The sequence below is a fragment of the Vespula pensylvanica genome, chromosome 4, assembly GCF_014466175.1.
Source record: "Vespula pensylvanica isolate Volc-1 chromosome 4, ASM1446617v1, whole genome shotgun sequence".
NCBI lineage: Eukaryota > Metazoa > Arthropoda > Insecta > Hymenoptera > Vespidae > Vespula > Vespula pensylvanica.
In genome coordinates, this window is record NC_057688.1 from 8302050 (window position 1) to 8322274 (window position 20225).

Sequence of the window (20225 nt, forward strand, 5' to 3'; positions counted from 1 at the left end):
TCTCTCTCTCTCTCTCTCTCTCTCTCTCTCTCTCTCTCTCTCTCTCTTCTCTACGGAGATCGGAGAAAGTCGAGAAACATTTGCATTATTTTGACAATACATCCGTTCACTTTATTCGCCACGTTTATATTAACACGATGTTCTTGAAATTATTCAACGTGTTTTTTCTTTTTTTCTTTCCTTCTACGCTTATATGTATATACCATTTGTAGCGAACGATGCATGTTCTCTTCATACGATACTATAACAGCGAGGTTTATTAGTAAACTTTTTTTTCCGAGAACCTATCAATTTTGAAATAGTTCTAACGGAATTTGGAGAAAAAAAAAATTTTAAAGAACACAGATTCGGTTTTTCTCTCATCAGCTGAATTTGAAATATATATTTTATCTTCGTGTAGAATCTAATATTTATTTCAAATGTTACATCGTAGAATAACTATTTTATTTAATGTTATCATAGGTATTTCTTTTTATTTTTTATTTTTTTTCTCTTTTTCTTTTCTTTTTTTTCTCTCTTTTTTTTTTTTTGGATACAGTATACGCTTAATATATTAGTTTGATGTAAGAGTAATTGATATTGTTTAGAAAACGTTAGATCTTATTTTGATTATTATATTATTTTATTTCGAAAGAGCAGACAATGTTGTATCGAAGCTGTAAGTTATTTTCTTTCGAGTCTCTTTATAGTAGTTACTCTATTTTTATATATTTATGAATATTTTAAGTATATAAAATAATCGCTGATTTTATGCTGTTCATTTCAAATCATTATTCAACTGTTTTCTAGTAATATGGAAGATTGTGAAATTAAATGTGATTAAAAGTATTGAGAATTTAATTGATATATGATAAATTGAAAAAAATGATTGTTTCGCAGCATAATTTTGCTGCATGGTAATGCCGTTATTATATATTACTACTATGATGATACATTCTTGGGATATGTAGCAGAATTCCAAAAATATCTTTGTGAAGTTAATGCACTTTTCATTTACAGATAACCTTACTTCTTGACATTTTCATCTCATTGATTTCTTAGTCAGATTCCTGTTCTTTGTTATATGAAATTGTTAAAGTGGAAATGATAAGGAAAATTAAGATTTTTCAGATATCGTGATATTACTATCATAAGTGTGTCATTATCTATAAAGAAAGGTAAAACTACAGAAGATTATACTTATGCTTGTAATTTATAGAAACACCAAATGATGGTGGTGGGGATACAAACGAGAGCCGTCCTATTAATGGAGAACAAGAATTAGCGTCTATAGTACAAGATCAAGAAATGGAGGAAGGTTTGTTGCTTTTTATTGCTTATAGATATATATTATATGTTTTATATTTGTGTACATTTTTGACGCTTCCCTTTTTCTAATTTATCTAATTTATTCGGATTTATATTACCTTAATATCGTCTTAATTTCATTAAGACATGGAATGTATTTTGACAGTAATTTTATCATCTCTTTATTAGACGAAGCAAGATCAGAGGCCACATTTCGTTACACAGTTGAAAATATTTCAAAAATGAAAGAATCTCAATTGTCACCTGCTTGTTTTGTTCGTAATTTACCATGGAAAATAATGGTGATGCCAAGATCTAGTCCAACACAAGAAAGACAGACACAAAAATCGCTTGGTTTCTTCCTACAATGTAACGGAGAAAGCGAATCTACTTCATGGAGTTGTTCTGCTACAGCAGAGCTTCGACTATTATCTTGTAAAGAAGGACAGCCACCTTTCAATAGAAGTAAGTACAACGCAATTAGTATGAAGAAACAATTGATATGTTATGAAAAATATATTTTTGTTTTTCTTTTTTAAAGATTATAGTACAACGTAATTAAAAAATTTTAATTTCCATTGTAGAGATACAACATCTCTTCTATAGTAGAGAAAACGACTGGGGATTTAGTCATTTCATGGCATGGCATGAAGTATTGGATCCAGATAAAGGTTTTATCAAAGATGATTGTATAACTCTTGAGGTTCATATACTATATTATTATATATATCGGTCATGCTTTAAACAATGTATTTTTTTACATTTTAATTTATAATGCATAGGTTCATGTAATAGCTGATGCACCACATGGTGTTTGTTGGGATAGTAAAAAACATACAGGACATGTAGGTTTAAAAAATCAAGGAGCTACATGTTATATGAATTCTTTACTTCAAACCTTGTACTTCACTAATCAGGTATATTGAATACCAATTATATAATTTGATTTGATTTGATTTGATTTGATTTGGTATATAAATTTCACGTGTAACGTGATAACGATATAAATTTCTAGCTACGTAAAGCAGTTTATAAAATGCCAACTGAGAGTGATGATTCCAGTAAAAGTGTTGCATTAGCTTTACAAAGGGTTTTTCACGAATTGCAATTTTCTGACAAACCTGTTGGGACAAAAAAGTTGACTAAAAGTTTTGGATGGGAAACGCTGGATTCTTTTATGCAACATGACGTACAAGAATTTTTACGCGTGGTAAGTTAAAATGCAGAGGAATAAATTATGTTTTCTTTGCATCGATGAAATTTGATTTTAATTGATTATTCTGTGACAGTTGTTAGATAAATTAGAAAGCAAAATGAAAGGTACGTGTGTAGAAGGTACAGTGCCAAAACTATTTGAAGGAAAAATGATGTCCTTTATTAAATGCAAGAACATAGAATACAAGTCCACGAGAGAAGAAACTTTTTATGATATACAATTGAACATAAAAGGAAAGAAAAACAGTACGTGTTTGGATTATTACGATTGATTTAATCTTATTATTTAATGTATTTCTCGCAACCCTACATTTACATATGATTTGCATTTCAGTTTACGAATCTTTTAGTGATTATGTGAGCACTGAAAGTCTTGATGGTGATAACAAATATGATGCAGGAGAGCATGGCTTGCAAGAAGCTGAGAAAGGTGTTATTTTCTCATCGTTTCCTCCTGTTTTACATTTACATTTAATGCGATTTCAGTATGACCCAGTCACAGATTGCTCAGTTAAATTTAATGATAGGTTAGTGATATATAAATTAACAATTTTCTTTACACGTATAAAATAACGAATGCAAGTACGATAATGTTAATGAAACGAGATCGTCTTTGAAGGTTTGAATTCTATGAAAAAATTAATCTCGACAAGTACTTGCAAAATAAAGATCCTGCAAGAGGAAGTGCAGATTATACTTTGCATGCAGTTCTCGTACATAGTGGTGACAATCATGGTGGTCATTACGTCGTATTTATTAATCCTAGTGGAGATGGAAAAGTAAGTTAATTTTTTTTTTTTTTTATATATATATTCACAATTTCTTTAAAACACGTTGACAAAGATTGATATATTTACGTGTAACCAACATTGAACGAATATGGTCAAATTTTTACAAACGTATGAAAGAAGATATCTTATAAAATGTTCTCATTTATATTAGTGGTGCAAGTTCGATGATGATGTCGTCTCGCGGTGTACAAAACAAGAGGCCATTGAACACAACTACGGTGGTCAAGATGAGGACATGTCTATGGCTGTGAAACATTGTACTAATGCATATATGCTGGTTTATATAAGGAATTCCGAGTTGGAAAACGTCTTGCAAGAAGTCAAAGAAGAGGATATACCTCAAGAGGTCAGAAACGTCCTTCAAAGAGAGCTTTCCCAGGAGTTGAGCGACCTTGAACGCGACAAAGACGCAACTGATACAATTAAAGACTCGCATACAGAAACTGCGTCTCTTCGTCCGTGCACACAAAATCCTCGAAACCCAAATCTCTGTATTCATGACTTTTAACTTGCAGAAATGGGATAGATGACTAGATGGAACAACTTGTAAATTATATGAATTGCTTTCCGGCAAATGATTTGACTTTTTAAAGTTATATCGAGTCTGCTTATAATATATTATTACTGAAAATGACAGTGTATGAAAGCAACAAACCAAACATCATGAAAACAGCATATACTTAAAATTAGCTATAACTTCATTAATATTTTTTTCTTTTTTTTCTTTTTCTTTTTTTTATATATGTACATATATATGTATGTATGTATGTATATATACATACATACATACACATGCATACATACATACATACATACATATATATATATATATATATATAACAGTAGCAACACATAATTTTAGCTATTTATTCTTTTAAATACGTGGACTGATCAGAAAGTAAGAATTGCCAATTTTATCGAATTAATTAATACTTTGCTGTCCGTACATATATACATATATTTTTAAGCATTTGTAATTATCTCTATCACATACTCTTGATGAAAGGGAAGTAAATATCGTGTAAATTGTTCCCATATACACAAGTATAATATGTTGCATAATATATGTAGCACTTTACTTACGGTGCTACGTGTGCATTATTTACTATTACAAAGCATACGATGTTGCGTAATACAAGATCAAAGTTATTCTATAAAGTTATATGTAAAATCTATTTGCAAAGATATGTATTCTAAATCATGTTATATAGAGATTTGTTTTGTATAATTTTTATAGAATATTTTTTTTTCTTTCTCTCTTTTTTTTTTTTTTTCCAACTATTTTTATAGAGATTTTTCTGTACGGACGATCGAGACGTGTGAAGATATTCTATTTGTGATTTTTATTTTATTTTTATCTGAATTGATAATTTTATATAAAAAAAAAAAGAAGATATGAGACAAATTTTTGATAGATTTATGAGAATTGAAGAGAGTCAATATTCTAAGATACGCGTTGCACTTTAGTCGCTGTCAAAGACTCTGTAGTAGGATCAAATTAATCTAAAGCCTGATTATTGGGGTAATACCGGGACAAGCCTTGGAATGATTATTAAATGATTTTATTGTAATAAACATTGTAAAATAATATATTCGGAATTAATGATTGTATTGTAGTATCATGTTGAAGCTTAAAATGAAAACTGCACACACATATCTTGAATTTAATTGGATATGTTTGCATAATTGTAAAGGAAATAACAGTGGGAAAGTCTTAAGTAAGTGCAGTGATAATAGTTACATATATAACTTAATACAATGAAATAATGCATATTATTCAGTAACAGTTTAAAAAGAGAGAAAAATAGATCTGGTATATTTGGCTTCCTTTTTATGTCTTCTACACTGTATTCGTTATTTAAAAAGGATTGTTTGGTGAGCGAGGAGTAATGTGATTTATTATATTTACATTTTGCTCATTTTCTTGAATCAATATTTACTATTTAATATAAATAATGAATCAAGAATTTTGTGCTTCGCAAAAGTCGGAATCAATGAAACAGCAACAAAAACAACTCGTTAATCATTAAATTCTCTCAATGTTAATAGTGAGTATGTTTCTTAACAGATGCTTATCTATTTATTTGTTGTTACATAATATTAAATAGAAAGAAAGAAGAGGCAAACTATCATCAATAATATAGATACGTTATGGTAGATATAATCGTGGAATACCTTTAAATGCTATACTTACTATTTTATATATAAAAATGAAAAAAATAACGAATAAACTGTTAGATGCTAGAAAATTTAAAGTTTGAATCTACGTTAGTTATTTACACCGTTTCAATATCTGTTCACCAATAGAAAGAACGATATGTAATGTTCAGGTATAACTGAGCATTAATTCGACAAATGTTTAACAGAGCATCTCCACACTACTATAGTTACACATTACATCTCTGCTATTATTCGGCACGAGTGGTGGCCATTCATTTATTTATTTTCTATCCTTGTATTATTAGCGTCGATTATTAAGCATTTTATGTCAGTAATAATTCATTTCTTCTATAAATGTCAATTCTATTTATATAGAAAGATTTGATATGTACATATCCTAAACAGGAATCTTAGCATATGTCTTTTTATGGTTCCATATAATTGCTTGAGCATTGGAATGCATATATGAAAAAAGAATTTTTAAAAATTATGATATTGTGAATTTGGTAGAAGTAAAAAAAATATATAGTGAAAAGTTGTTAAATTGTTGATATTGAATATATATATATATATATATATATATATATATATTGCATGTATATATCACACTTAAGTAAATCCATCGCTCCCCACTGAATAATTCTCATAATGTAAATGTTTAACTTGGTAGTCGATATTGCGGCAGATGAACAAAATTAAAATTATGTAAATGGTCAAACGATATTCATTCTTTTGATGTTTGGAATGTTGCTCAATTTCGAATCTCAAAAGTATGATGATAATCTAACTAATTCTCCTATATAATTATTTTTCTCAAAATTAAAAATTTTAGATTTCAAAAAACGTTTAAGGAAAAAGAATAAGACAGATGAATCAAACATTCCTTGCATATAGATAATTTTAATTTTGTTGGTCTAGCTGGTGGAGAGACTTCAAGAGGAGAAGAGGCTGGAACAAATACGAAGAAAGGAGAGATCAGAAGCGCCCTTATTTATGACAATTAACGTTCTTCTTGAGGATAGTTTTGATGGTCACCAAGGAAATGATCTCTACGACCCGGAGCACGCATCATATCGTGTATTTCGCGTACGTAAGCAGGGAACTGTGCACGAGTTTCTTGAACTTCTCAGTGACAGTTTGGTAAGTGCTTATTTAAAATATTATTTAGGCGTGAACTCTTTGTAAATACAAGTTATATAATTATACAATAAAATTTGATTAACATTATTTTATTCAAAATATCTCAAACACATTCGATATATATATGAAATTAATTATTATTTTTATTTTTATTAAAACATGTAAAACAAGAGATGTTCCATCCAAAAAAAAATCTTTCCGAAGTAGGAGTAAATTATAATAGACTTTTAAGTTTTCTTTAAGAAGGAGACAAAAAGGATAATTTAATTAATATCATACAATTTTTATATGTCTGTGTGTTTGTAAGAATTGATTCTTTCTCTTCATTAATTTATTATATTTTATATAATTATTTCATGTAATAATTTTGAGTATGAACAAGTTTATGATATTTCAATTCTTTCTACAGAGATATCCGATAGAACAGATTCGCGTTTGGCCGTTTAGTATACGTACGAATCAAACCTGCAGGCCAACTTTAATTGAACCAGAAGCTGATCTTCAAAAATCGTTGTACGACTGTGCGGATAATGCGAATCCTTGGAATGTGTTTGTAGAGCTCGTCCCTCCGGATTCTGATTTGACAGCGTTACCACCTTTTGATAAAGATACCGATGTCTTGTTGTTTTTTAAACTATATGATCCTAAAAATAAGAAAATCCATTATTGTGGTCACCACTATATGCCTGTGGTAGCGAGAGTTCGTAAGTTTACACTTGTGTCTATATGTCCATAAAGTAAACTTATATTAATTAAATATATATATATATATATATATATATATATATATATCAGTTTATTATTACAATACGGTTTTTATACACGTATTATTTTGTAATTAATTCATACTGATGTTTCGCGCACATGAGAGAACACAAACATGTTTACATATTATTTTCTATTATGATATTTTAATTCTTTCATAGTTTTTTTTTTTTTTTTTTTTTTTATAGCTTTTGATAGTTTTTAATATACAATTTATATTTTTGCACTGGCAAAAAATAATTATTATGATGGTTTTGTGCAGTGGAACTTATACCGATATTAAATGAAAGAGCTGGCTTTCCACCGGATACAGAACTAGCACTATACGAAGAAATTAAACCAAACTTAGTTGAAAGAATAGATAACTTGTCGGATCCTTTGGAGAAAGTACTTGAGGAATTAATGGATGGTGATATTATAGTATTTCAGAAGGAGGGAGATAATAAAAAATATGACCTTCCAACTTGCAAAGAATATTTTAAGTAAATATAGAATGTTTTCTAATTCTTTTGAGAGATATATGAGAGAATATTTATTATTAAAATTACGAACATTTTCAGGGATCTATTCTCCAGGGTAGAAGTCACATTTTGTGATAAAACTATTCCGAACGATCCAGGCTTTACAATGGAGCTTTCATTAAGAATGTCATACGATCAAATGGCTAATGCAGTAGCGCAACGCGTAGGCACGGATCCATATCTGTTACAATTCTTCAGGTGTCAAAGGTAAACATTCTATATAAACCTTTTCAAAGCTCTTGACATAATAACAATATGTACGTGCGCGTGTGTGTATGGCTCAATATATATTATATAGATATATATGTTTGCTTAATTATAGTTACAAGGATTCCCCAGGATCTGCATTGAAATGTAATTTCGAGGGCAATCTAAAAGAATTGTTTTCATATGGTAAACCAAAAGTAAAGAAATTATTTTACCAGCAGCTTAGTATTAGAGTCAATGAACTTGAAAACAAAAAACAATTCAAATGTATATGGGTCGGACCATCTTTAAAAGAAGAAAAAGAAATTATTCTTTATCCAAATAAAAATGGAACTGTTGCTACTTTATTGGAAGAGGCTAAGAAACAAGTGGAATTATCTGAAAATGGCTCAGGAAAATTAAGGATATTAGAAATCAATTGTAATAAGTTGTTACCCGGTCCTAGAGACGACGTACTTTTAGATACCTTAAACACATCGGGCACTAAAATGTACAGGATAGAAGAAGTTCCATCTGACGAGCTCAATTTGGCTGATGATGAAATGTTGGTTCCGGTTGCGCATTTTCACAAAGACGTTTTTTCAACGTTTGGCATACCATTCTTCTTTAAAATTAAACACGTGAGCGCTCTTTATATATATATAATATTATTTTAATATATATATATACACACATGAATATAAAAAATGACAGATGTATATTTCAATTGATAAATATTTTCTTTTAGGGTGAACCATTTCCAAAGATGAAAGAGAGACTACTAAAGAAACTTGGAGTTCAAGAGAAGGAATTCGAAAAGGTAGGCATCCTAATCTAATTTTGTTTGATCTTTTATGAGAATTCATAAAAAAACTTTGAAGTTTAAGTTCGCGGTGGTTACGATGGGCAAACCACAATTCATTATCGAATCCCCGGATTATTGCATCGACATCGCTGATTTTCAAACTCATCCGAATCAAAGTAGTAAGTGTAATTCTTTTTATAATCTTATAATTTTCCAAAATATACACATATATATTTCAGAGCTTTACACAAGTTTATACACGCGCGCACGCGCACACACACACACACACACACATTTAATTACTGATCGAGACAATTTTAATGCTGCATGATGATTGACACATAAATATGCTATATATATATATATTTCTTTTTGTTTTGTTTGGATATACTCTTTCAAAATTGACTCTGATAAGGAATAAATGTTGTAGTTTATCCACTTTTAAACGCAGGCACATCGCCACATAGGCCTTGGCTCGGCCTGGAACACGTCAACAAAGCGCCGAAGCGCTCTCGTATCAACTACCTCGAAAAGGCCATTAAGATTTACAATTAAATTTTCGGTGCAGTAAAGAAGAAGAAGAAGAAGAAGAAGAAGAAGAAGAAGAAGAAGAAGAAGAATTTGAAATTAGGCAGCCACTCACATATATAATTTATACGATTGTATAGTAAGAGGAGAGGAGTGTGTCTAAAAAAAAAAAAAATAAAAAAAAATAAAAAAAAAAAGAGACGACACGAGACACGATTGGAAAGATGTGAAATGTACTATTCGTTAATACAGCTAGTTATTAACACGCGCGATTTTAATATTGCCGTAGAAAAACAAAAAAAAATAACAAAAAAATAACAAAAAAAAAACAACAAAGTATCGAAAGGTAAAATGTAAGCTTTGTATACGATGGTTGTTTGAAAGAGAGAGACTGCAATGGACACGAAGCAATATATTTTGTGTCTCATGGAAACATACGGATGATGATGATGATGATGATGATGATGATGATGATGATAATAACGATGATGATGATGATGATGATAACGATAATGATAATGATGATGATATAATACACTGGATTGTAACAATTTACCCTTTCGAACTAAATCATGAATTTTACGCAATGGTCGGATCGACAACGTACTTCCGGTGACCTGGTGCAACATGAATGGATTAACTACATCGAGACTCCATTTGCAAGATCAATTTTTATATATGTATATATACTTTGCCGCGCCTGACATGAATCGATTGCTGCAAAAGTGTGCTTTCAGTCTGTTAGCGATATATATGTAATATTTTACTGAACGCATGCCTTATCACATTAACGTTGCGTGGACATGTGCTCAAACAGAATAATGACGAAAGTAATCGGAATGTGTATTTATAAAATCATGTAATAGTAGCTTTACAAAAACAGACCGAATTATTCGACTTTATTCAATCGATCCCGCTTCCTGCGTAAAATCTATGCACATGGATATTCTGATGAACATCCAAAGAGATAACACAAACCCACCCACCCACCCACCTACCGCCCTCCTATATATATATATATATATATACACACATATAGATACACATACAAACATACACATATGTTTTAGATTGCAAGCCACACTCGATTTAATCGACATTACATGAGAACTTTCTTTTCTTATTCTTGTATTCGTTATCCAAAGCGTTTCAAAATTCAAATTTCTGGTTTAACATTGTTCGATATTTAATTGTTTGCTTTAATTCTAAATTATGTTATTTAGAATAATATATGGTTTTGTCTCCATTCCTTTTTCTTTCTTTTTTCTTTTCTTTCTTTTTTTCTTTATATATATATATATATATATATATATATATATATATATATATATATATAAAACAAGAAAAGAAACAAAAATTACAAAAAATTATCTCGTCAAGTATTATATCAGTTTTTGTATGATCATTTACATTTCTCTCCCTTTCACTCTCTCTCTCGCTCTCTCTCTCTCTCTCTCTATTATTATTTTTTTCTATTGCATTCATTTTTTCGATTAATAATGTAATGATTTGTTTGAATATAACACGATTAAAATATATCACTCTACGGTGAGATAAAAAATGATCGATTCTTATTAAAAGAAAGTCCTCATGCATTTAAATACATAATAAGAAGAGAGAGCTATTCGTTATCCGACAAAAATTTAATCAGATTAATTCAATTGTAAATATTGCCGTTAATATTGTCAATGAAAATTAATCGGCTTTTGAATGATATAATTTATTTTATTATTGAGATTATCTACAAGTTACAAAATGTTCATTTGATAGTGTTCAATTTTTACTCGGTTCATTATTATATATATATATATATGTATGTATATATATATATATATATATATATATATATATATATATGATCATCGTTTGACACATACACACACACACATATATATCGACATATATACGTGTATATATATATAATCATTGTTTAATCATTGTATGACTTTTCTTCATACAAGAATAACGATTACATTTATAAAAAGCTACTTTTTTTTTTTTTAAACACATCATTTATATCAGATCTAATTGCAAAATATACATATAATACCGATAACGCGCTTATTATTAACATAATAAAAAAGGATCTCTAGAATCTTAAATCGTATTACATTGGTTGATAATCCATGATTGTTATTAATACGATTCATAAAGTGCTTTATACTCTGCACGGTTGTAGAAATTTATGAGAAATCCAAAAAGAGAAAACAAAAAAAAGAAAATGGTGCATATGTAAAAAGTCACCATTATTATTGACTATTACAATGTTTCTTGCGCGAGAATTCGCTGCAAACAAACAAGTTTTTATCATAATAACGATTAGCTTTCTAACGATTATTTTTGTTAAATGCTTTCAATGATGATCATATTGTTTAAACGATAAACAAGCAATTTATGTAACATTGAAAAAGAAAAAGAATTGAAATAAGGTTTCGCCGATAAAATGTCTTATTTTAAAATAATTTAATATATGAATTATTAATAATTTTGTGTGATTTTTAAATAACTATATATTACACTTAATAACAAAGCTATTATTAATTCTTTTAATAATATCAACTCTATAACAACTTGTTAATTATCATTAATATACGTACAAATTCTGATCTTTCTTAAAATAATAATAAAATCAATGATAGTTTTCTTGAAATAAACAAAATAATATATTTCATGATCAGTGAATATAACTGATTAAAAATTGAAAATTGCTAATGATATAAATGATATAAATGATATAAAAGATCCTAGATTGACCTTGCGTATCCTAATAATGATTACCGGATACATCCTCTTACTGCTGATTAATATCAGTTCACGAATGAAAACTTTTCTAAGCCTTTTCATGCGCTAATAACGACCATATAATGATGAAACGTTTATATTTACATATATAGAATAAATCGTAGTCCTTAAACGATATTTTGTACGTTCAAATCAACATAAAAGCGCGAAAGTGCTTCGATACATACACGCATACATACGTACGTTCATACATAGATACATATACACATACATACATAGATACATACATCGATACATAAACAAAAATGTAATCACTTAACATTACATGCGAATATGTGAATTACATTTTTTGTTCTCTTTATATACATATATAAAAATATATAATGCGCGCGCACGCACGCACACACACATACACACACACACACACACATATTATAGATAACAAAGACAAGCGGATAGACATATATAACACAGATAAATACACATACATATATTTTGACGCTTATGTTCCTTGATGAGAACAATTTGTAGTGATGGATGATGATGATAATGATGATGATGATGATGATGGTGGTAATGATGCTGATGATAATGATCATGTTCGTGAAAATGATACGAAATATGAAATGATAACGAGATTGTCCCGATATTATATACATATACATATATATATATATTATATATATATACATATATATATGTATATGTATATAATTACAAACACACATACTTTTTTTGCAAGAGAATCGCAAATGTTATCCGAAAGAAATCGTTTAAGTTATTAAAACTGTACGACAATGCAAATAAAAAAGTTAGTTCATGTTTAGTGATAATTTTGTGAGAGAAGTGATTCTTTTTTGTGTTTTTAAATAAAATAAGAAGAAGAGATGAAACAAATTCTGTTTTTCTCTCTCTCTCTCTCTCTCTCTCTCTCTCTCTCTCTCTCCCTCTCTCTCTTTTTTCTTTTTTCTTTTTTGACGAATTCCATCGAACTTTTATGGATTCGATCTGATCAATGAAATGCCAATATTTAATTGAGCCGATGATCATGAAAGTGATCATTTCTATGTCTACATATTTTTTATTTAGAAATATATTCGACAGATATACATATATATATTTGAATGTTGTATCATTTAAAAATTATTATTATTTTTTTTTTTTATAATGGAGAAAGAAATAGAAAAAAAGAAGAGTATATCGATATTTTTGAAAAATAATTCTTTTTCCTTCTATGTAATATTAAAATGTTACAAAATAAAAAAAAAAAAAAAGGAAGCAAAAAGAAAATATGCTACCACTTTTGTAATAATCGGCTGAATTAATCCGAACATTAATATATATTATATGTACATACGTACGTACATAGATAAATATTTGCACGCCATTGTCGACTCAACAAATCCTTTCCCATCCGTATTTGAAAAGAGAAAATATACATGAGAAAAGATATCACTTGATTACTTTCTCCTCTAATCGCTTTCTTTTTTTTTTTTTTTTAAACATATTCATATGTTACATTGTAATATGTTCGTTCATAACGAATAAAAGATAGAGAACAAGTAAGAATTTACATTTCCAATTACGCTAAGTACATACTAAACTACGATAGAGATCTTTGAAAAATATTAATATTAATATAAAGTACTTGGCGTTTTTACGCAAGAGTTTATATAATATTTTAGAATTATTTTTATTTATGATTTTCAACATTAAAAAAAAGAAAGAAAGAAAACAAGAAAAAGGAATACAAGAACGATATACTTGGGCTCCTCATAAAAAGACACGTTTGAAAAAATTAAAAAAAAAAAAAAAAATGCTTTTCTCTCCAAGCACAAAAATATATATATATATATCGATTTCTTGAGAGAAGAATCGCTTAATAAAAATTATAAAATCTTTCTTTTGTATACGACATTTCTTCGCACATTGATAACGTCATTAAGCGCTTCTGTTTATATAGGCTAAGCTGTGTTAGTATTTTTCGCCGGCCCTGGAAAGAGAGAGAGAGAGAGAGAGAGAGAGAGAGAGAGAGAGAGAGAGAGAGAGAGAGAGAGAGAGAGAATGAATTTATAAACAAAGTTTAGAAGACCTTCGAAAATAATGCAGACATATAATAAATGACAAGAAACTATAAATAATTTTACATTTATCAAATACATATTCGATGTTTTAATTTCATTAAGGGTGGACAAATTTATATATATATACAAAAAAAAAAAAAAAAAAAAACGATAAGTACGATTTTCTCAGCTTTTCCATTTCAAAAAAAATTTAATCTATTAATTATTACAATGTTTAACTCTTGTTAATTGAATCATCGTTCGATGATTCACCGTCAATCTTTTTTGTCAATTGTCAATTTTCGAAAAAAAAAAAAAAAAAGAAGAAAACGATTATATCAAGAGCAAAGTAATGATCGATTGCTGTTGTTAAAACTTACGAATATAATATTAATTATAATGACAAAATTAAAAGATCGCAATATCGATAGGAAATATATATATTTGTTTCGGATGAAAGATGTCGAATAGTAATTATTAACATAATCCACATCATAATTACGTATATAGTAAAAAATCGATTATCTGTGACGTCAACGCGATTCAATTAAATGCGATTTGTTCGCGATAAACAACGAATTGGTATGCGTTTACGCATTTGTTTTATCTTTAACGAGTAAAAACAGTTGCGTAAAAATAAATTAAAAAAAGAAAAAAAAAAAGGAAAGAAGTACTCAAGTATTGCGACCCCATGCATCGAGTTATGCAAATACGATAACGTGGTTATGTGGAAACTAGTAGCTCGGTACAAGTCGAAGGAAAACGTTATTAGTGATAAAAATATTGTTTAAAGAGAACTAACCAAACTGGAAAATCAACGGGTAATAAAATAATCTGTGATTGTGTATGTTGGATCGGTAAACTACTTTCAAAATAACTCTCTCGTTTAACGAACGTATTCGAAAGTAGTCGATCTTGGACGATTGAACACACACACACACACACACACACATATATATATATACACATTCGTTTCTTTTTAATCGTACTTGAAGAATTTTCTTGAATTTTGTGATATAGATATCTAAGATAAGAAATTCATTGAGATTTTGAAGATATTTTGTTCTTTCTATTTCTTCTTCTTTTTTTTATTTTTCTTTTCGGTAATCAATAAATTGATGTTGTTGTTGGATATCGTTAACAGATGGTGTTGTACTTTTTTATACGTATATACGTATGTACGTTATCACATCAAATTCGAGTAGGTTCTTATCAATGGGATAATGGAATGAACGAATTTCAGAAAAAAGATTAGAGAAACGCATCGTACGGAGATCGATTATTTTCCGTTCACAATTTAATGATTTGTGTTTTCTCCTGGAGGATGTGAAAACGGCGAAAAATTAGAAAGGTTCTGCTCTAATAGATTAGTAGTCAGAAACCTTATATGGAACAGAGTTTATACTCAGATATATCGCTCATGATCTCGTAAACGAATTATTATCGAATTTCAAATTTTTTTTTCCCGCGATCTACAAAATTTGTTTTAGGTTATCCCATAAAGTTATCTAGTACAGATTAGGTAAAGTACAAATATCAGAAGTGAACCATCTTTGGATCCGTGTGTTAGCAATAAAAATTATTCGAAACATTTGTAATTGAAAATTATTTTAATTACGTTAGTTTGTTCCTATCGTCGAATTTAAAAATGTTTCGCACGTGCTTTAATTTAAATCGTCGCGGCTTTCAACTGGTACAAAAAAACTTGCTTCTTAAACGAGCAGGCGGCATGAACGGCGTCGAAATTCTTCAAGGATATATTTTTAACGATCATTGCACTTCCCATAAGAGTTTCCATGTTACTACACGTGCAACCACTTGTGGCGTTTCGAATCCAAAAGTAAGAAATTAACCTTTCTCCTTTCTTTTAAATAATCATCTTATAATCATCTTATTTTTATCTATACATATGTGTATATGTACATATATATATATATATTTTAAACATATGTGTGTATATATATATATATATTATTTTATAATTAATATTTATAAAAGCTTCGAACGATCTTCCTTTTAATAATTGACAATTCAAATCTTTTCCAAATTCAGTTCGTATTCCGATTGATTTTATAGAAAGATAACTTTCAAAAAATATCGTTAATGATAAATATCTTTCATTTTGGAAAGATTACAATTTTTATCATTGTATCATTTAAATAATCAATAAGAATGAAAGCTTATTATAAGAACGTGCACAATCGATTAATTTTCTTAGATTTTGATTCACAATCAATTAATTTTACAAGATTTCTAGAAAATGTCAAATATCTTTAATTTTTTATTCGAATTCACAATGATCATAAGTTTTAAGATAAGTAAAATAAATAAATGTGTTTATCATTGTAAAGGCATTTGAGTCAATAAATCGTGTCAAGGGTTATCCTCGAAATTTTTCGTAATATATAAGATTATTAATAAATAACACTCGCATAAGGTAGGACATTTTATCACTCGTCGTGAAGCCTACGTATTGTTAGTACGTTCTTAAGATTCGCGATAAACAAATTTTTGTCGTTGTTCTCTTTTTTTCCTTTTGAAATATACGTGCGAATAAATTTTCACATTACGATTTTTGCCAGTTAAAAGTTTTTTTATTATTTTTCTTTTTTTTTTTTTTTGTTTGTTTATTTGCATACTGTGCGATAGACGATGCCGAATATTCTGTATGGTAATGTCTGGGAACTGGACCCAGAATTATTTAAGTTAATGGAAAAAGAAAAAAAACGTCAACACTCTGGCCTTGAAATGATTGCCAGTGAGAATTTTACATCTCTTAGCGTATTACAATGTTTAAGTTCTTGTCTTCATAATAAATATAGCGAAGGTCTTCCTGGACAAAGGTATACTATTGTTTTAGTTTATATCATCATCGTTAAGATTTCATTTTATTCTAATAAGATAAAATTTATCTGTGATCTGACGATACTAGATATTATGGTGGAAACGAATACATAGATGAAATAGAAATGTTAGCACAGAAAAGATCTTTGGAGGCATTTAATTTAAATCCTGAAGAATGGGGATGTAACGTACAACCTTATTCAGGAAGTCCTGCTAATTTTGCGGTATACACAGGATTGTTAGAACCACATGGTCGTATCATGGGTTTAGATCTTCCTGATGGAGGACATCTTACGCACGGTAAGAATCGTATGTATGTAGTTTTATATTTCTCATAATAATTGTAATTGTATTCTTTAGGATTTTTTACTGCGACCAAGAAGATTTCAGCAACATCTATTTTTTTTGAATCAATGCCTTATAAGGTTAATCCTGAAACAGGTTTAATTGATTATGATAAATTAGCAGAGGAAGCACAATTGTTTAAACCAAAAGTTATTATAGCAGGAGTGTCTTGTTATAGTAGATGTTTAGATTATAAAAGATTTAGAGAAATTGCAGATCAGAACAATGCTTACTTGTTCAGTGATATGGCTCATGTGTCTGGTTTAGTTGCAGCAGGTTTAATTCCTAGTCCATTCGAGTACAGTGACGTTGTCTCAACTACAACTCATAAAACTTTGAGGTTAATTAATACAAAATGTTACAAAACAATTTAACGTATCATATATTTTATGCATGTGAACTTAATGTATATGTGACTATAATGTTTCTTTTTTTTTTTTTGTTTTAACAGGGGTCCTCGTGCTGGTGTCATTTTTTACAGGAAAGGTGTTAGAAGTGTTACAAAAGATGGACAAAAAATTATGTACGATTTAGAAAGTCGAATTAATCAAGCAGTATTCCCAGGACTTCAAGGTGGACCTCATAATCATGCAATTGCTGCCATTGCTACAACAATGAAGCAAGTTAAAACACCTGAATTTCTAGCTTATCAAAAACAAGTCATTGCTAATGCAAAGAGATTGTGTGCTGGTTTACAAAATCTTGGTTATAAGATTAGCACTGGAGGGACCGATGTTCATATGTTATTAGTAGATTTAAGGCCCTTTGGAATTACAGGTTCTAAAGCAGAAAAAATTTTAGAAGAAATTTCGATAGCATGTAATAAGAATACTGCTCCTGGTGATAAAAGTGCACTTAATCCTGGTGGCATTAGATTAGGGACACCAGCACTGACTACACGTGGTCTTAAAGAAGAGGACATAGACAAAGTTGTGGATTTCATAGATAAAGGTGAATTAATATCATGTTCTTATCTAAATGAAAATGTAGTTTTATCTAATCATATAATAACTTGATTAAACTTATATATATATATATATATATATATATATATATATATGTATGTATTTTAGGATTACTATTATCTAAAGAAATAACGAAAATTTCTGGACCTAAACTTGCAGACTTTAAGCAAGTATTGAATACTAATGCTGATATTAAAGCTAAAGTTGCTGTATTAAAAGAGAAAGTAGAAACTTTCTCTCATCAATTCCCAATCCCAGGAATTGAACAATATTAATTATTTTTATCAAATAATCTCGTATAAATCTAATCCTTATATTTAGTAATAAGAATATTTTTTGAATATATACAATAATTTTATAATTAGTATATTATTAATATATTTTATAAAGGTTGTATTATGTATTTTAGTATATTATTTAGAAATGATTGATATCCAAAATAATTGATATTATTTTTGTTAATTTACTTATTATTATAAATATGTATGTCAATAAAATATCACTTCATGTTATAATTTAATAAATATAGATTTTTTTAAAAAAAGTAATTTATCAAATGTGTTCATTTGCAAATATTAAATATGTTCAATTATAACAAATATACATATATATTCTTTTTTTCTTCAAAAGGTATGTAAATAAGAAAGTAATAATTAAAAGTTAGCATTTATTTCTAATGTTCTGGATCATAGATTGCATTACATATTGCAGTTCAGTATATTCACTGATTTTTGACTATATAACACATATGTGATAATTTATAATGTAGTATTTTTTGCACACAATATCCGAGGATTTTTGCACTCAAAATTATATTGTTATTATTACATGAATTGGTAAGAAAAAAAAAAAAAAAAAATAACAAAGTATCTTCGAAATATTAAGTTGTAGTTTTTTTTCCTGTAGTTCTCTGATAATTCCTACCGTAAATTGTACATGTCAATAATTACCTAAATTTATCTTTATATTATATGTATTTATTTATATCTATATATAAATTCGTTACCGTGCTAAAATGGTTTAATTTGTTATTTATCCATTAATTATTTTATTTATGGTATGAAGCCTATAACTGATACATTTATAATAAGTTTCACACTCAATTTATACACCTAGCATATGCAGTTTATCTTTGTTTCGTAGAGCATGATATGAATGACTTCTTTACAGATATTAACGATCATATTAGACAAATTATAATTAGTTCGAAAATGAAGTAGGAATACAGGAACTGGTCAAAGTCATTTATGCCCATTAATTTGTGTCTTCGCTTTATAAAACTTTACTGTTATTAATATTTAATGTTTTAATTGTAATTTCTTAAAATAATGATTAAATGATTCGAGTTAATTTTAGCGGATCTTAAACATAATTGTATATATTTGTACATTATTTTTTTCTGCCAGTTATATGATAATTATGTTTTCTAATATTAGATACCTGAATTTATTGTGTATTTCTGGATGTAACATTAGCATTTTTTTAATGAAATCATAAATATTGAAGAATATTTAGAATTTAAACATAATTTTGTTTTTGTTCCCCCAAAACATAATTTTTGTTTTTTTAAATAATTATCAATCAATATTCTAAATATTGCAAAAATATTTTTTATATAAAATATACTTACAATTATATTAACAAATTTTTTTTTTCTATTTTTGATAAAGATACAACATATTTCTTCATGAAATAAAAGAAACATAAATGTATATTTCAATGATTACACCCACAAATTACAAGAAATAAATTCATTGTTTTTGCAATAATCGAATATTCTATATATATATACACATATTTATAGAATAACATATACGAATGTATTTATTACAAATCTAAGATTTCAATTAAGCATTATTTGTTTTTGT

At 28.3% G+C, this 20225-nt stretch overlaps 2 protein-coding genes across 7 annotated transcripts in view; both read left to right on the top strand.

Moving 5' to 3' along the window:
- LOC122628746 (ubiquitin carboxyl-terminal hydrolase 7) overlaps positions 1-10287 on the top strand; it is an 11460-nt gene extending 1173 nt beyond the window's left edge. For 2 of the 5 annotated variants that reach the window (XM_043811329.1, XM_043811333.1), the window contains 17 exons: positions 1199-1297; positions 1477-1752; positions 1872-1990; positions 2070-2204; positions 2303-2497; positions 2577-2748; positions 2837-3029; positions 3122-3281; positions 3445-3639; positions 6372-6593; positions 7003-7297; positions 7621-7840; positions 7919-8086; positions 8202-8706; positions 8814-8885; positions 8947-9049; positions 9301-10287. In XM_043811329.1, coding sequence (XP_043667264.1) covers positions 1199-1297; positions 1477-1752; positions 1872-1990; positions 2070-2204; positions 2303-2497; positions 2577-2748; positions 2837-3029; positions 3122-3281; positions 3445-3639; positions 6372-6593; positions 7003-7297; positions 7621-7840; positions 7919-8086; positions 8202-8706; positions 8814-8885; positions 8947-9049; positions 9301-9425 — 3254 coding nt within the window. In that variant the 3' untranslated portion in view covers positions 9426-10287. The remainder of the gene's footprint in view (positions 1-1198; positions 1298-1476; positions 1753-1871; positions 1991-2069; positions 2205-2302; positions 2498-2576; positions 2749-2836; positions 3030-3121; positions 3282-3444; positions 3640-6371; positions 6594-7002; positions 7298-7620; positions 7841-7918; positions 8087-8201; positions 8707-8813; positions 8886-8946; positions 9050-9300) is intronic. The other 3 variants (XM_043811331.1, XM_043811330.1, XM_043811332.1) reach the window with 3 other exon arrangements.
- A 4581-nt stretch (positions 10288-14868) lies between these two features.
- Positions 14869-18727, top strand: LOC122628748 (serine hydroxymethyltransferase). Of its 2 annotated transcripts, none has more exons than XM_043811337.1 (6): positions 14869-15024; positions 16853-17046; positions 17136-17347; positions 17408-17732; positions 17844-18343; positions 18466-18726. In XM_043811337.1, exons 2-6 carry the CDS (start codon positions 16856-16858, stop codon positions 18630-18632), a joined length of 1395 nt encoding a protein of 464 aa, XP_043667272.1. In that variant the 5' UTR covers positions 14869-15024; positions 16853-16855; the 3' UTR covers positions 18633-18726. The 2 variants fall into 2 exon arrangements, with proteins under 2 accessions (XP_043667272.1, XP_043667271.1); XM_043811336.1 differs by lacking the exon at positions 14869-15024 and adding an exon at positions 15282-16043 and having other exon boundaries at positions 18466-18727.
- Positions 18728-20225: the final 1498 nt, after the last annotated feature.

What these genes read in the sequence shown, in the direction of transcription:
- LOC122628748 (XM_043811336.1), top strand. Translation starts at nt 15,852, where the DNA reads ATGTTTCGCACGTGCTTTAATTTAAATCGTCGCGGCTTTCAACTGGTA. An exon ending in GAAGGTCTTCCTGGACAAAG is followed by an intron (nt 17,047 to 17,135) that starts GTATACTATTGT and finishes TGACGATACTAG; the next exon opens with ATATTATGGTGGAAACGAAT. An exon ending in TGTGGATTTCATAGATAAAG is followed by an intron (nt 18,344 to 18,465) that starts GTGAATTAATAT and finishes TATGTATTTTAG; the next exon opens with GATTACTATTATCTAAAGAA.